The sequence below is a fragment of the Peromyscus californicus genome, unplaced genomic scaffold, assembly GCF_007827085.1.
Source record: "Peromyscus californicus insignis strain IS unplaced genomic scaffold, ASM782708v3 Scaffold_3__1_contigs__length_106647218, whole genome shotgun sequence".
Classification (NCBI taxonomy): Eukaryota; Metazoa; Chordata; class Mammalia; order Rodentia; family Cricetidae; genus Peromyscus; species Peromyscus californicus.
Window position 1 is genome coordinate 89477814 of NW_026294551.1, and position 16386 is coordinate 89494199.

The 16386-nt window shown below is 47.7% G+C and overlaps 1 protein-coding gene across 3 annotated transcripts in view; it reads left to right on the forward strand.

The window, feature by feature from the left end:
• Positions 1–16386, forward strand: part of Axin1 (axin 1) — a 68289-nt gene that overhangs the window by 50682 nt on the left and 1221 nt on the right. For 2 of the 3 annotated variants that reach the window (XM_052758835.1, XM_052758837.1), the window contains exons 4-10: positions 3599–3695; positions 5747–5884; positions 10599–11116; positions 11460–11630; positions 12366–12611; positions 14578–14685; positions 16000–16167. In XM_052758835.1, coding sequence (XP_052614795.1) covers positions 3599–3695; positions 5747–5884; positions 10599–11116; positions 11460–11630; positions 12366–12611; positions 14578–14685; positions 16000–16167 — 1446 coding nt within the window. The remainder of the gene's footprint in view (positions 1–3598; positions 3696–5746; positions 5885–10598; positions 11117–11459; positions 11631–12365; positions 12612–14577; positions 14686–15999; positions 16168–16386) is intronic. The other variant, XM_052758838.1, reaches the window with a different exon arrangement.

Here is a 16386-nt window from a genome sequence, read left to right on the forward strand (position 1 = left end):
ATCTGCCTGCCTCTCCCTCCTGAGTGCTAGGATTAAAGGCGTGCACTGCCACCCACTGGAGCCAGTTTCTAATTACTGATTATGTAAAAGTCTTAAGGCTACAAGAAATAGCTTTGAAAGACTTATTATAGCTGCTTTGGGACTGTGAACTTTCTAATTGCATGCTAGCTGACCAACCCTAGAATGTAAATTCTTTTTAAGTAACATATTTTTAAAGCAACCATGTATTTTAAAAAGTAAGCTTATTTATTTTTTAAAAAATAAGCTTATTAAAGAATGATTTTTTGCTATTATTGTTCACTGCTATGTCCAAAACCATGCCTATTAGTAAGGGGCTTAATACCTGTTAAATGAGTAAATTCCACACTGACTTTGATAAAGTATTTGTTACAGGCATTATTAAAAAAAAATATGGTTTAGCTACAGTCATATTAATTGATAATTAACTCAGCAATTAAAAACAAATTTGAGCTGGGACTGTGGTAGTACATGCCTTTAATCCCAGCACTAGGGAGGCAGAGGCAGGGCTACACAGAGAAACCCTGTGTTAGGAAAAAGAAAGTTTGAAGTACATGATACTATTTTAGGATGGTAGAGCATTTACAAGAAAATAAAGCTAGGGGCTGGAGAGATGGCTGAGTGGTTAAGAGCACCAGCTCCTCTTCCAGTGATCCCAGGTTCAATTCCCAGCACCCACATGACAGCTCACAACTGTCTGTAACTCCAGTTCCAGGGGATCCTGCATCCTCATACAGATATACATGCAGGCAAAACACCAATGTATGTAAAATAACAATAAATAAATTGGAAAGGCTAGAGGTTTGAAATTTTGCTGCTGGAAAGTCTGTCTTTATTCAAGAAGTCTGTAGTAATTTTTAGAACTCACTCTAGAAGCCGAATTAACATCTCAGTTAACCAGTCAGGCTGAGAGGTACAGCAGCTCCAGGTCAGAAGGACAGAGCCAGAGATTCAGCCAGCAGGAACAGGATTTTGGAAGCCCGTTTGTCCAGGACTGAGGTGTTTCGTCCTGATTCTGTTCCCTCCTTCCATATCCACACCAGCTTCTCTGTCAGCACAGCTGAAGCACTTGCCAAGCTCTCTCCTCCATTTCCCTCTCACCACACTTAATTGAACGTAGTTTTAGAGGATGGTTCCTCTTTATGTTCCTGGTTTTTGTTGTTGTTATTGTTGTTGTTTGTTTTGTTTTTTGGAGACAAGGTCTTTCTATATGGCCCTAGACCAGGCTGGCCTCAACTCACCAAGATCTGCCTGCCTCTGCCTCCTGAGTGCTGGGATTAAAGGCGGGCGCCACCACCCCCAGCTTGTACCAGTTTTGTGGCTGGTTCTTTTCATCTGTCTGCCCTTAAACATTCTTTCAGCACTTGACTTTTAAAAATAGAGCATGCCATCTCAGAACCCAATTGGCCAGTACCGTGGGGGCATATATGTTGGGCTGTTTTCATTTTTCTACTCTAATAATCATGTGGTAGTGACACCAGATGGCCTTTGTCTCTTTGGGTTTTGTTATATCTGAGGGATGTCTCATTTTGTTCTCTTTTAATTAATTAATTTTGAGACAGGGTCTTACTCTATAGCCCTTGCTGACCTGGAACTCACTATATAGACCAGGCTGGCTTTGAATTTAGAGATCCACCTGCCTCTGCCTCCTTAGTGCTAGGATTAAAGGCGTGCGCCACCACACTTGGCTTGTTTTGATTTTGAATCTTTGAATGTTGGCATTTTCAGCAACACTTTTTTAAAGTTCCTAGAATTCTTTGTGACCTCTCATTTTCAGAGTAGTTGCCAGTCGTCACAGCCTGGTCAGAAGAAGACAGCAGGCTGTCTCTGTAGCACTGATCCTCCTCATCCCATAGAGTTGACGAGGCTTAACCTCCACCATAGCTTTCTCTGCAACCTCTGAATATTTTCTTAAGAAAATGACACATTATCCAAACAGAGAAACTTAAAATACATGTAGATGGTTTTGTTTTAGGGGTAAGATAGAGCCTCATGTAAACAAGGCTAGCCAAGGTTATAGGTATGTACCACTCTACCCAGTTAATGCAGTGCTGGGCTTAGACCCATGGCTTTGTACATGCTAGGCAAACACTCTGTCAACTGAGCTATGTCCACAGCCCCAAGCATAGGCAGTTTTTCCTTGACAATCTGTTCATCTTAGATTTGATTGGGAGACTTAAGAATTTGGGATACAAAACTACCACATATATTTGAACATACATCTGAGGCAAAAAATGAAATGATGCTTCACACTGTATCTGCTGGTGTAGCTCACGAGTTTCTCACATTGGAGCCACAGTTGGATCACACAACTGTTCAACAAGGTGTTTCCTAGTATGCCACCTATCCTTAAATGTAGATTTTGGGGACAAGTCTAAGCCCCAGAGGCTGGGGATTTTAAAGTGTTTGTCTAAGTATAGAAAAAATATGTTTCAGCTATTGGCTTTAGGCCACCTACTATCTTGAGTGCCTGGGAATCCGAGTCATATGAATTTTAAACTCCCATTCCTCTATCCTCTATGTCCCCTTTGCATTTATAAAAGGAAAAACACGGTAATACTACCCTCTTGCCCAGGCACACCACGCACCTGGGCAGGTTGCCAGGGCAATCCTCCCCTGATTGGGGCTGTCTTTCCTCCTGCCAAGGAGGACAGTGGGGGTTCCACTGTCCTTGGTGCTTCCTATCTCCTCCAGAGGGGCAGGGTACAGAGACCACATACCTTAATTGCACTGTGTGGACTCTGATTAGCAAGGTAATTTAAAAACCCATCCCATTCGGCATGGAGATTGCAGTTCCCCTACCCACCTGTTTTCATGTAACTAGATAGCTGTAGTGAGAGGACCCAGCACGTTCATTAGTCAGCCTGTCTTTTCTCAGTTGCTAGTTCCATTTGCTGCCATGATTGATTCCTAGAGCAGCTTCCAGAACCATGGGATGGAGGCTGGGCAGTTTCACAAGGTGTTGGATATGGCATCTATCTTAAATGAGCAAGAAAGAGCCTGGCCTTTTAGTGACCTTAGTCCTTGGATTTATAGCTACCAAAGGCTGGTTTGAGTTTGCCTTACATGTTTGTTTCACTCTTCTAAAAGACTCACAGTGGCCTGAGTTCAGTCCCCAGAATTGACGTGGTAGAAGTTGTCCTCTGACCTCCACACATGTACTCATCCATATACATGCACAAACTATATACATGGTGTGTGTGTGTGTGTGTGTGTGTGTGTGTGTAATAAAAATTCTTCTAATGTGAAAATGATCAAACTTTCAGACTTTGTAGACTCAGTGATGCATAAATTAAGGGCAGCTGATCTTTGTTGAAATGTTTTATAAGTAGTAACTGGAAGAACATTCCATGGCTGAGATCCTGGGCTTTGTTATCATATATGAGTTTTGTGTGTGTGTCATGAAGTGCATGTAAGTAATTGGTGCCTGTGCATATGTAGTCCCATGTACACCCGCACATGAGATGATACAATATGGGTATCATTGCTATCAGTAGTGACCACGGGCTGATAAGTGTATGGTGTTCTGCTGGACCTTATTTTCTGCATGAGCTCATGGCCATACTTTTTGTCTATTCAGGGATGGAATCCCTCCATACAGGATCCGTAAGCAGCACCGGAGGGAGATGCAGGAGAGTGTCCAAGTCAACGGGCGGGTGCCTCTACCTCACATTCCTGTAAGTACCACATAGTCAGCAGCACCCACCGTGCCTTCTCTCCAGGTGCCTAACTGGTTTCTGACACAGAGTTGGCCACCATGGCACCAATCAGTGGGAGAGGCGTTTTGGTAGGCTTTCTCGGACCACAGCTTACCACTGGGCACGGCAGACAGTCTGAGTGATGTTGGGGGAAGAGATAACCATCGCAGTAGATAGTCTAGGATAGCTCCCAAGCTTCCTATGCTCAGTAGCGCCCTCCCTTCACTGCATGGTTTCCCTGTGAAGTAATATGCTCTCCCTGATGGAAAGTAGTTCAGAGATGATGGATTTCGACTTTGAACCAGCTCTGGACATTGCAAGTCACCTGACCCTAGGGTATGGTTAGCTATCCACCCACACACTTTACTACTCAGGAGGTTCAAGGAACTTGTCATTTTTGTGGCTGAGCAATGGGTGCTGCCATGTGACCATCTTGCCTCAGAAGCTGCCTCAACTTTGCCTCTTGGGTAATAACAGTAGCTATTCCTGAGCCTGGAATACAAGGTTTTGTTGACTCCATGTTTGAGCAAGGATTCATAGCTCTCCCTACGTGCAGTGACCACTGGTGACACACGAACAGTTACCATTTCTTCTGGCACACAGGCTTTGGGCAGAAAGACTTCTAGGGGAGCTTGTGTTGTCCTCTACCCTCCACCCGTGCCTGTGTAGGGAGGATGGGTGCTGATGGGAACATCACACAGGCATCAGCATTTCTTTTGATTTGTTTTATTGTTATTTTGAGATGGCAACTATGTAGCTCTGGTTTACCCTTAGCTCACTGTGTAGACCAGAGTGACCTTGAATTCACATAGATCCACCTGTCTCTACCTCCTGGTTGCTTGGATAAAGGTATGCACTGTCATGACCAGCCTCATCAGAATTTCTTAGTTGGAGTCTTTTAACTTTTTGACTGACCCTTCAATTCCCACATTAGGAAAGATACATCTATGGTTGGAAAATCATGTTTATTCTGTATATCATGCATTTTGTGTCTTCCATTGCTGTAACAGAGCCTAGAGTCCCAACCCTCCTGAGTACAGTCCTACCCTGATTATGCTCAGCCATACATCAGCACCAGGCACTGCTCTATCCAGGAGCCTCGAACAGGTGTAAGCCTTGGGAATGCTGTGGGTTAGGCTACTTCAGGACCACAAGTCCATCCTAGGAGTTTCTAGTGACTGGTGCTGTGCTTACAACTCTTGATTCTTTGTTCCTAATGCTGTTTGCACTGAGCCTCAGGCATTCCCCACCTTATGTCATGAATGTTTCTCTGACAAGTTGGGAGTAGGCCAGGCAGTGGTGGTGCATGCCTTTAGTCCCAGCACTTGGGAGGCAGAGCCAGACAGGTCTTTATGAGTTCAAAGTCAGCCTGGTCTACAGAGTGAGATCCAGGACCAGCACCAAAACTATACAGAGAAACTTGTCTTGGGGGGGGGGGGGGGGGGGAGTTGGGAGTATTCAGTGTAGAGCATGTTGGCCAAGGTACTGACCACCATCTGTCTGGTTGCACGTACACATGTTCACTCAGGGGCGCCACATCCTGCGCATACCAGGACCCTGCCCAGCTCTCCTCCAGTCATACAGTTGTGAGTGGTTAGAGAGAAGTCCACATCTTCAAGTCAGTGCTCAGTGAAGGAGAAAAGGGAGCCAATGGGTTGCTAGTGTCCCCCCATTAAAAGGAAACCATAAACACCTGCTTTAAAATAGATGTAACCAGCAAGGTTACTTAGTGAATAAATAAACCTGCCTCCAAACTTGATGACCTGCGTTCTGTCTCTAGAACCTAACCTGGGAGAACAGAACCAGCTCCTGCAAGTTATCCTCTGACCTTTACATATGTGCCATGGTGCACATATCCACCGTGTGCGTGCCCACGGACTCAAACAAACAAATGTATAAAACTTTAAAATAATAAGATCAAGGTTTCCTGTACACATCCTCTTACTAGAAGGCTGTCACTATGCTGCTCCGTAAAGGGTGCAGGAATGTCCTGTGAAGGCAGCTCTACTGACTGATGTGTCTCTCTCCAGCGCACTTACCGAATGCCAAAGGAGATCCGGGTAGAACCACAGAAATTTGCTGAAGAGCTTATTCACCGTCTAGAGGCTGTCCAGCGCACTCGAGAGGCTGAAGAGAAGCTGGAGGAACGGCTGAAGCGTGTACGGATGGTAAGTGGATTGACTATATGCTAGGACCATGTCTAGGCCACTGTTTGCTGTGGCATGAAAGTCCTGCATTTAGGGTAGCCTCCATTCTGACTCGGCCTGCTTGTCACTGTGTTTCTGTCCCACCTGCCCTTCTGTTCAGTACCTTCTTCCTCTCTATTTTGCTGCTAACTGAGCCTAGTGCATCCCGCATCCCCTTTTCCTGCCAGCAGATGCCTCAGAGGAAGCTGACAAAATGGCTGTGTGGCTAACCTTGACAGGTGGCAGGAACTGAGCTAAGGCACAATGGTAGGAAGGCTCGGCAGGTCAGGCTTCTACTCACTTAGGGAACACTGCAGACTATAGTAGCTATAGTGGCTCCCTTAGAGCTCATTTTGGTTCATTGAGAAACCACTGTTTTGTTTGGCTGGTTTGGTGTTTTTGAGACAGGGTTTCTCTGGGTAGTCCTGGCTGTCCTGGAACTCACTCTGTAGACCAGGATGGCTTCAAACTCAGAGATCCACCTGCCTCTGCCTCCCAAGTGCTGGGATTAAAGGTGTACACTACCACCACCAACTGGCTGAGAAACCACTGTCTTTGTACATTTTTTTTCTGTACTGCTATAGAAAGACTTTCTTTATGTAGCCATGGCCTTCATATGTGTGCCCTTCATTCTGCAGTGTTTTATGATAGCAGTTTAACACTTGCAAATTCAAGCCCTCCCTTCCTCCTTCTCTCCCTCCCTCCCGTCCTCTTTCCTTTCTATGACAGGGTTTTGCTGTAGCTTGGCTGACCTGGTATTCACTATGCAGCTCAGGATGGTCTCTTGCAGCAATACTCTTATTTCAGCCTCCCAGGTGCTGACTTACAAGTGTGTGCCACTGTCTGGCTAAGATCAAACATTTTTATTTATATAAGTTTTCATACTCAGAAGTTCAAGAGTATAATGTTCCTCTGTGGAGTTATTTCTCTGTTATTTACCTGATGCTTTTATTTATTTAACATGTGGAAGAACCCAGCCCTCTTCAAACTCAAAACCCCAGTCCAGGCCCACCCTTTCCCTCTTAAGCACCCTAGGTGAACTGTGAGCATTGTCTGAGGGCTCCATCCTTAGCAGCAGGGCCCACATACCACTCTAGACACAGGGCTCATGGTGGTACCAGCTATAATCTTTACAGACTGGAGGCTGAGATGAAAAACAAGTAGGGGCTAGAGAGATGACTCAGCAGTTAAGAGTATCTCTTGTTCTTGTAGACAACTAGGTTTGGTTCTCAGAATCCACATGGTGGCTCACAATCATCTGACATTCTCTTCTGACTTCTGCAGGTACTAGGTATGCACATGGTACACACACATACAGGCAAAATACTCTTACACATAAAGTAAAGATAAGTAAATCTTTTTTTTTCTTTTTTGTCTGTTTGTTTTCCCTCTTTCCTTCCTTCCTTCCTTCCTTCCTTCCTTCCTTCCTTCCTTCCTTCCTTCCTTTGTTTCTTTCTTCTTTTGGTTTTTTGAGACAGGGTCTCTCTGTGTAGCTTTGGAGCCTTTCCTGGAACTCACTCTGTAGACCAGGATGGCTTCAAACTCAGAGATCCACCTGCCTCTGCCTCCCGAGTGCTGGGATTAAAGGCGTGCAACACCACCACCCGGCCTGTCTGTTTTTCAAGACATGGTTTCTCTGTGTAGCCCTGGATATCCTGGAATTCATTCTGTAGACCAGCCTGGCCTCGAACTCACAGAGATCTGCCTGCCTCTTCTGGGACTAAAGTTGTACACCACTACCACCCGGCTAAAGATAAATAAGTCTTTAAAAAAAAAAAAACAGCTGGGCAGTGGTGGCACATGCCTTTAACCCCAGCACTCAGGAGGCAGAGGTAGGCGGATCTCTGTGAGTTCAGGGCCAGCCTGGTGTACAGAGTGAGATCCAGGACAGCCAGAAATACACAGAGAAACCTTGTCTCAAAAAACAAAAACCAAAAAAAGACAGTGGAACTTTCCAAGGAGTTTGTGTGAAAATATTTTAAGATGAGTGGTCTCTTATGCACACACACACACACACACACACACACACACACACACACACACACACACAGACACATTCTGTCTGTCTCTCTCAAATTGTTTTGTCACTTGAGACCAGCATTCTCTCCTGTCCCTTGTGGTCGCTGGAGAGATGGTCGTTAGACTGGCAGGCAGCCTTTCCTGTATTGGAATGGCCATCCACCAGCTAGCCATTGTGTGATGGCCAGCATTGTGGCATTACCCACCATGCAGCGCTGGTGGACTATAGTGAGACATCACACTATGGGCCTCCTGTGACCTAGAGTGGCACCTTGTTGCATAGGGCACCCCATGGTGTTTAGTCAAGCATCTGGTGGGCAGTAAAACTATGCAGACTGAAGCCAACCATCTTCTGGGCCACACAGCTTTAGCATTCTGATAGTATTTATCTAAGAAAAATGTGGAGCCATATTGACATGAAACACGGAGCTTTTCTCAGGTCCTAATTTATTTGCCTGTTATGATCTAAATCACCATCTTCATCTGTGTAGCAGAATGTTTCAGTTACTGCCTCTCTTGAGGGTGTCGCTATGGATGTCACAAATGCCTGAAAAATGGGCTCCTCAAAGTTGTTTGTTTTTGCTCTTTTGGGGAGGCCCGCCACCCAGCTCCCAAGTAAATCACACACGGAGGCTTATTCTTAATAATAATGTCTGGCCTTAGCTTGCCTTGTTGCTAGCTAGCTTTACTTAAATTATCCCATTTAGCTTTTGGCTTTTACCTTTCTCTATTTCTGTATACCTTTCATTATTTCTTACTCCGTGGCTTGCTATGTAGCTGGTTGGCTGGCCTCTGATGTCCTCCTCCTTCTCTGGCTACTCCTTCTCAGATTTCTCCTTGTATTATTTCTCTCTGCCAGCCAGCCCCACCTATCCTTTCTCCTGCCTCGCCATTGGCTGTTCAGTTCTTTATTAGACCATCAGATGTTTTTTTTTTTGGTTTTTCGAGGCAGGGTTTCTCTGTGTAGCTTTGCGCCTTTCCTGGGACTCACTTGGTAGCCCAGGCTGGCCTCGAACTCACAGAGATCCGCCTGGCTCTGCCTCCCAAGTGCTGGGATTAAAGGCGTGCGCCACCACCGCCCGGCCTCCATCAGATGTTTTAAACAGGCAAAGTAACACAGCTTCACAGAGTTAAACAAATACAACATAAACAAAAGTAACACACTTTAAAATAATCCACAGCTCTCAAGAAGAGAGACTAGGTCAGTGCCAAGGCTGAGAACAGTGGTATTATTTTTTTGACTTAACAGAGAACACTAAATGAAAAACCGTGAGTGATTCTCTTATATCAGCTCAGAAAATAATCTGTGGCTAGAGGGCCTCTAGCTCAGATGGGCTGCCATGTATGCTCTAGCTTTATTTGTGCTCTAGCCAGCCTGTCCTGAGCTGTCCTCCTGTTGGGTGGATGGCCATGTAACTACAGACATAGAATTTGGTGGCTTGTATGCATTGATACATTTACTGTAGATTTTACTCCTTTTTGTACAGGATTAATCACCCATTTTTTTTTTAATTATTTTTAATTGTAAAACTGAGGAAATAGAAGTTCTGAGAAGGTCTGGAATAATGGGCAGACTCATGAAGACTGGCGTTCAGATCCCAGTATCCTTGGAACAAGCTGGGTGTCTACGTAGGCCTGTAACCCCAGCTGGCAGGGGGAAGGGATAGAAACAGAGGCTCACCACAAACCCTACAGTTTAATTGCTACATATGAGGAACTGGTAAGACAAGCTGGGTCGGCCTTGTGTGACAGTGCATGCCTTTAATCCCAGCACTCAGGAGGTAGAGGCAGGCGAGTCTCTGTGAGGAGAGGTGTACAAAGCAAGTTCCAGGACAGCCAGGGCTAAACAGAAACCCTGTCTCAGAAAACCAAAAGAAAGTAAGAAAAGCTGGGTCTTGGCCCAAGGTAGTCCTATGGTTTTATAAATTTCCCTTCCGTTTTTCTACCTTAGGGAATATGGCGTCAAAACCTGAAGCAGGGCCAGTGAGATAACTCAGTGGTTAAAGGCACTTGCTGCCAAGGCTGAGGACCTGAGTTCTGTCCTTTAGACTCATATTGTAGAAGGAAAGAACTGACTTCACAACTCTGACTCTACAAGTGCAACACACAAGACAAATGAACAAATGAATGAATAATGTAATTTTAAGAAACTCAAAAGGGAGAATATTAACTGAGAAAACATGGCGGACAGTGGTAGTGCATGCCTTTTATTCCAGCAGAGATCCCAGGCAGAGGCAGATGGATCTCTATGAATTGAGTCCATCCTGATCTATATAGTGAGTTCCAGGCTAGCCAAGGCTGCACAAAGAAACCCTGTTTTGAAAAAGGGGGGGGGGGGGGAGGGCGCAGGAGCGAGTGAGAGCAAGCGCAAAAACCTTTATTGAGAGACATAAAACTAAATCCATTGCAGAGCCTTCTCAGTGGCTATAACTGACACCAGATCCTTCATCCCCTCAGCCTGTTTTTGCCCTGCCTGATAAGAACAGGTTTGATGGAATCCGTTCAGGTTCCCAGGACCTTTTGAGATTCAAGCACAGAGTATCCAGGAGTCAGCACCTCTCCTTGACTTGGCTACACTGCAGTAGTCAGGAAAGTCCTTGGCTTGACTGTCAGGACTGTGGCTCACTTCCAGGTCTGTCCTCATTCTTGTTCTGACAGTGCTGTTGTTTCTCCACAGGAAGAAGAAGGGGAGGATGGTGAACTGCCTTCTGGCCCCATGGCAAGTCACAAGCTGCCTTCTGTCCCAGCCTGGCACCATTTCCCACCCCGCTATGTGGATATGGGCTGCTCCGGACTGCGGGATGCTCATGAGGAGAATCCTGAGAGCATCCTGGATGAGCATGTGCAAAGGGTCATGAGGACACCTGGCTGCCAGTCACCTGGTCCAGGCCACCGCTCTCCTGACAGTGGGCATGTAGCCAAGACTGCAGTACTAGGGGGTGTAGCCTCCGGGCATGGGAAGCACGTTCCTAAGTTGGGGTTGAAGCTGGATACAGCTGGCCTGCACCACCATAGGCACGTCCACCACCATGTTCACCATAATTCAGCTAGACCCAAGGAGCAAATGGAGGCTGAAGCTGCCCGCAGGGTCCAGAGCAGCTTCTCTTGGGGCCCAGAAGCACATGGTCATGCCAAGCCCCGCAGCTATTCAGAGAGCACAGGCACTACCCCCAGTTCTGGGGACTTGGCCTTTGGGTGAGTCTTGACCCAGCCCTTTCCAATGTATCTTTGTTTCAAAGTCATGGGCCAGAGGGGCTATGGCCCTATGATGACCTGGTCCTCCCCAATATAAGTCACATGACACTAGCGGCAGGGGCCAGACAGGCTCCAAGCATTGCTATGACTGGGTGAGGAGGGGCTGTGGGTTTATCTTGGGCTCTGGTCAGCATGACTCTCCCACCATATTAAAACAAACTTCAGACAGCTGACTTTCACAGAGACCACTGCCTTCACAGTGGGTTACAGGTCTCTTGTTGGGCTTGAGGGTTAGGGAACAGCTAGGAAGGCCAGAGTGACCTCATATGTCTTGATCTCATAGTGGTAAAGCTAGTGCACCCTCCAAAAGAAACACCAAGAAGGCTGAATCTGGGAAGAATGCCAGTGCCGAGGTACCCAATACCACAGAGGATGCAGAGAAGAACCAGAAGATCATGCAGTGGATCATTGAGGGTGAGAAGGAGATCAGCAGACACCGGAAGACAGGCCACGGGTAAGTGCACTGCAGAGGCCTGGCCCGGAGCAGCTGGCCACCTGTCTTATTGTTGCCAGCACCCTTGCTTTTAGGAGCTTACTTCTAGCTTCAGGGTCAAATGACTCTAAGTCCCTGTCACCTATGAACTTACATAAATGGCAGCTGTGGGAGAGCCTTCTGTCTTTTACGCCTACTTTTCTTCAATCCTAAGGGTTGGGGCTGCTCAGCCTCAACGTGACCTCCCTGGATATCTGTCATCCCTCTTGTCTCATATTGCAATGTGTTTGCACACATTCCTGGCTCCACAGGGGGCAGGTGCCATCCCTGTGGTCCCATGTTCCTATTTCTGAGCAGAGTAGGGGAGTCTAGGACTGAGGCAGGTCCATTTCCTCAGTCCCAGATTACCCTAATGTGCTGCCTGCTCACTACCTGCCCTCAACATACTCTGGGACACACATGGTAGAAGGAGAGAACCCTTACACAGACTCTGGTACATGTGTATTTATTCTCACACAAAATAAATATAATGTAATAAAATTTTCAAAACGTAAGGAAGGTCTAGAATGCAGCTCAGTGACAGCACAGCATGAGCAAATCCCTGGTTCAGTCTCAAATCACACACAAAAAGAACAGTCTTCAAGGGAAGGGTGTATGTGTGTGGGAGCAGAGAGGCCCGCATGACTCCTGTAGTTGGGTGCGTTCACACTTGGTTGCTTCCACTACTCATGGAGTCACTTGTCTTTGTTCCACAAGGTCTTCTGGGATGAGGAAGCAGCAGGCCCATGAGAGCTCCAGGCCCTTGTCTATTGAGCGTCCTGGGGCTGTGCACCCCTGGGTCAGTGCTCAGCTCCGGAACTCTGTCCAGCCTTCTCATCTTTTCATCCAAGATCCCACAATGCCTCCCAATCCAGCCCCTAACCCTCTGACCCAGCTGGAAGAAGCCCGCAGGCGTTTAGAGGAAGAGGAGAAGAGAGCCAACAAGTTGCCCTCCAAGCAGAGGTAGGCTCATTGGTATAGGTGACCTTACATGTCTCTAAGGCCTGAAGAAGGCCCTTGTGGGAAGACAGCCATCCTGGGCTGCTTCTCCACTGAGAACCACAGAGGTAGCCCTGCTGCAGGACAGAGGGCTATGAGGTGAATGTTCTCACCTGCACATAGTCAGATGGCTAACAGCTTTTGGGCATGCCCGGCAAAGTGGTGGGTATCTAGACCATCTCTGATGACAGCCACACAAAGCACGGCCACAGGGAGATGATAGACAACTCCAAAGCACAGGCAGTTACAGGACTTGTCTGGAGGGACCATGGTTCCAATCTCTCTCCCTGTCTTCCTCAATCTCAAGAACATCAACATCAGCCCCTTCACCACCACAGTTCAGCAAGCCTATTCTGTCCCTTTGGGGAGTATGTTCTGCCCAAACTCAGGAGATTTCTCTTTGGGTAGCAGTATTCTTGGAGCCAGAACATGCCTTCTCTGACCCTTTCAATTTGGCTTTGAATCAGTGGCCTGGACATTCTGGCTTATTGGAATTCCCAGATGGGTAATAGTCTCCATGAGGGCTTAGGATCTGTTTCTTACCCAGTCCCTGGAACCATGGTCACACAAAGGCCACTATTGCCCTTTGAAACTATCAGCTCCTTTATTCAGCTTGGGTTGTGTAGATTCTGGGGTTTGACCTCACTTCTGAGGGTCCTGTTTCCCTAGGATGCTACAACTCATGACTGGCAGACTCTGCACTTATGGTCTTTAACAGGATCAAGCAGTAGTTGCCCTGGAAGCTTAGACATGTCCCTGGTCCCTGAAAGTCTCCTCGGACCCGTACCAGGCTCTGAGCCTATACTACCTTTGGTTCCAAAACAAGTTACAGCTACGTGGAACACAAAGAACCACTTTGCCACCTGCTGTAAGCTGTGTTATGTGCTTGTGCTGCCTGTTCTGTGTAGGAAGTGTTCCTCCTGGTGCTGAAATATTGCATGAATCTGGCAAGGGTCTGAGGAAGTGGAGCAGGATGTCATTTGGGATCTACTAGGACTGATGCCCTCACTGGTCTGGGCAGGGTGCCCTCAGAAGCAAAGTGTTCCTAGGAGGCAGGATTTTCTTGTAGAGTAGGGTACTTTGTGAGTTAGGATTCTCTTGTGACACAGAGGTTGCATCTATTCATCCTACCATTACCCGGCAAACCCCACCTGATGGCAACAGCTGTGATTTTCACCATGTGATGGCAACAGCTGTGGTTTTCTCCTGGCCAGTAGTCGCATCAGCTAAACCCCTCTGGTTTCTGTTTGGGGATATGAGAACACCATCACTACACACACATACACATATCAGGTCTTAGCTGGTGTCTCCAAAGTCTTCATGTGTGAGGAAATTAAATGTATTGAGGCTATTTCTGGAACTTTATGAACAAGTATAGCTGTATGGGGTGAAAGCCTCAGGCTTTGGCAGGCCCTGTTAAGGTAGACCAGAATAAAGTTACTATCAGGGACCCATAGTGGCATACCCAGGTAGAGGATTTGCTTGGAAAGGCTCTGCTTTGCGGAGATCCTGGAACATGCCTCAGGCATGGCAACAACAGCTCCCCAAGGTACAGTATGACAGAACCACTGCTCCTGTCCATGTCTGATATCCACATCATCTTCCGGAAGTTCATGATGAATCTGTGTAGAAAGAGCCACATCCCTGGGAGATGTCCTGGCAGGCCCTCTCCAAGAACCTCTAGCCTGGAGAAGACATCTGAGCAGGGGGTGAAGAGAACCCATAGCACTGAGACCAGCAGTTCTCTAGAGTGTACTCCAGAGAACAGACCAGACTGGCATTGACACCGTGTCTAGACACTCAGGGCAGGGCCTCTGATGATCTGTGAGTGGGAGTTATTGGCAGCTGGTTCCTGCTGCTCACCCTGTCTGTGCACACTGTCCACAACACTGGCTGAGCCCCATCCTCCCTGATGCGGGTTGTTCCCTAGGTATGTGCAGGCAGTCATGCAGCGGGGACGCACCTGTGTCAGGCCAGCATGTGCACCGGTGCTGAGTGTGGTACCAGCCGTGTCGGACTTGGAACTCTCCGAGACAGAGTACGTGCGCCCTGTGGGTCCTCCTGGTTCTGCCCATCCCAGCTCAGGCCAAATCCCAAAGTGGAGCACCTGTTTTGATAGGCTTTGTCACTGAGCCAGGAAGCATCGGGCTGGAGAAAGGCCTGCTGGGGCTTCTTCCTGCTGTCTCCCAGTAGAGATCATGCCTGTTCAGTGTAGTGACATGATCACTAGGTCTGAGTGGGGTCCATCCAGGCACCACAGCTTGCCTTTCATTTTGTCTTTGCTCTCCTGAGCTGCTGAGCTAGGTCTGGGGACTGGTGGGTCTACCACCATTCTACACAGGGTCAGGTCCACAGTCTTAGTCCCCTTGAAATAGCAGCAGGAGCTTGAGCCAACTTTATAGTAGGATCTGGTTGGTGTGACTACAGCCAGAACTTGGTCTCTGCACCTCCCCCTGCCACAACCACATGTAGGTCAGGGACATTTCTGACTGTGCCCTTCCTGTGCTTTTACTCAAGACAGAAAGATGAGGATCCCCCTTGGACCTTGCTGCTGACCCAGCGCAAGCTCCATTATACCCAGGTCATAAGAGAGGGTATCCTGAGCCTGGGGCCTCTGCAGATGGCCCTCCAGTTGTTCTGGAGAAGTAGGTCTCCGTAGGTTCAAACCCTAGAGAGCTTCGAAAGCCCATTGCTAGAAGGTCCAAGAACCTGGACAATCACACAGCCAGAGAGTGGCCCATGTATCTTACTCCACCAAGGAAAAGCACCCATGTGGCTATGGCCGAGGTCAGCTATTGAAGCTTCTGGGGTGATTGAAAGGTACAGGAACACAGGAGCAGACTCAGAGCAGCTACACAGCACCCTGAGGACCTGGGCAAGAAACAGCTCAGGCCTCTAGTCTGCTTTGGAGATTCTGGCCAGCCTGGTCCTAGGAACACTTCCTTTCCAGATCATGCAGCTCTGATTGGTCCATCCTCGAGACTTATGGAAGTTTGGAGAGGTTGGGACTTGTCAGGATCTAGAGACCACCCCCCCCCTTACAGCCTTGGAGATTGGACTTTGTGAGCCGAGGGCCTAGCCTGGTCATTGTGGGTGTCTGTGCCCACTTTGCATGGTCTGGAGGAAAGTGCTTCTCTTAGAGATAGACCTGTCGCTCATTTCCTAGTGAGTGGTTCACACAGAACTGGTACCCAGATTTCTGGTAGGTGGGTGGTAGGGCCTTTGAATACCACATTGCTGAGTGAGGAACTGACCCTGGGATGTCTTGTCCTCTGTTGGTAGATGGTACCTATGAGGTGCTCTGTGTGACCTTGGCCCGGGCCCACTAATTACCACTCTGTTTCTGTCCCAGGACAAAATCACAGAGAAAAGCAGGTGGCGGGAGTGCACCACCATGTGACAGCATTGTTGTGGCCTACTACTTCTGTGGGGAACCCATCCCCTACCGGACCCTGGTGAGGGGCCGTGCTGTCACCCTGGGCCAGTTCAAGGAGCTGCTAACCAAGAAGGGGAGCTACAGGTGAGAGAAGCTGCAGCCCTCGGGCGTACTTGTCCAGCATGCTCTTGGTTTAGTGTAGAAGGAAAGTTGTCTGCCCCACTGGTCTTTTCTCTGCCCCTTCACCCCACTTCTCTCAGCCATGGATGCTGCTTACTGCTCTATTTGGGGTACATCAGGATTGGGTGGCATCAGGACCCAAAGCTGGACTAGCCCTCTGTTCTAGGCTGAGACTTCTCTCTC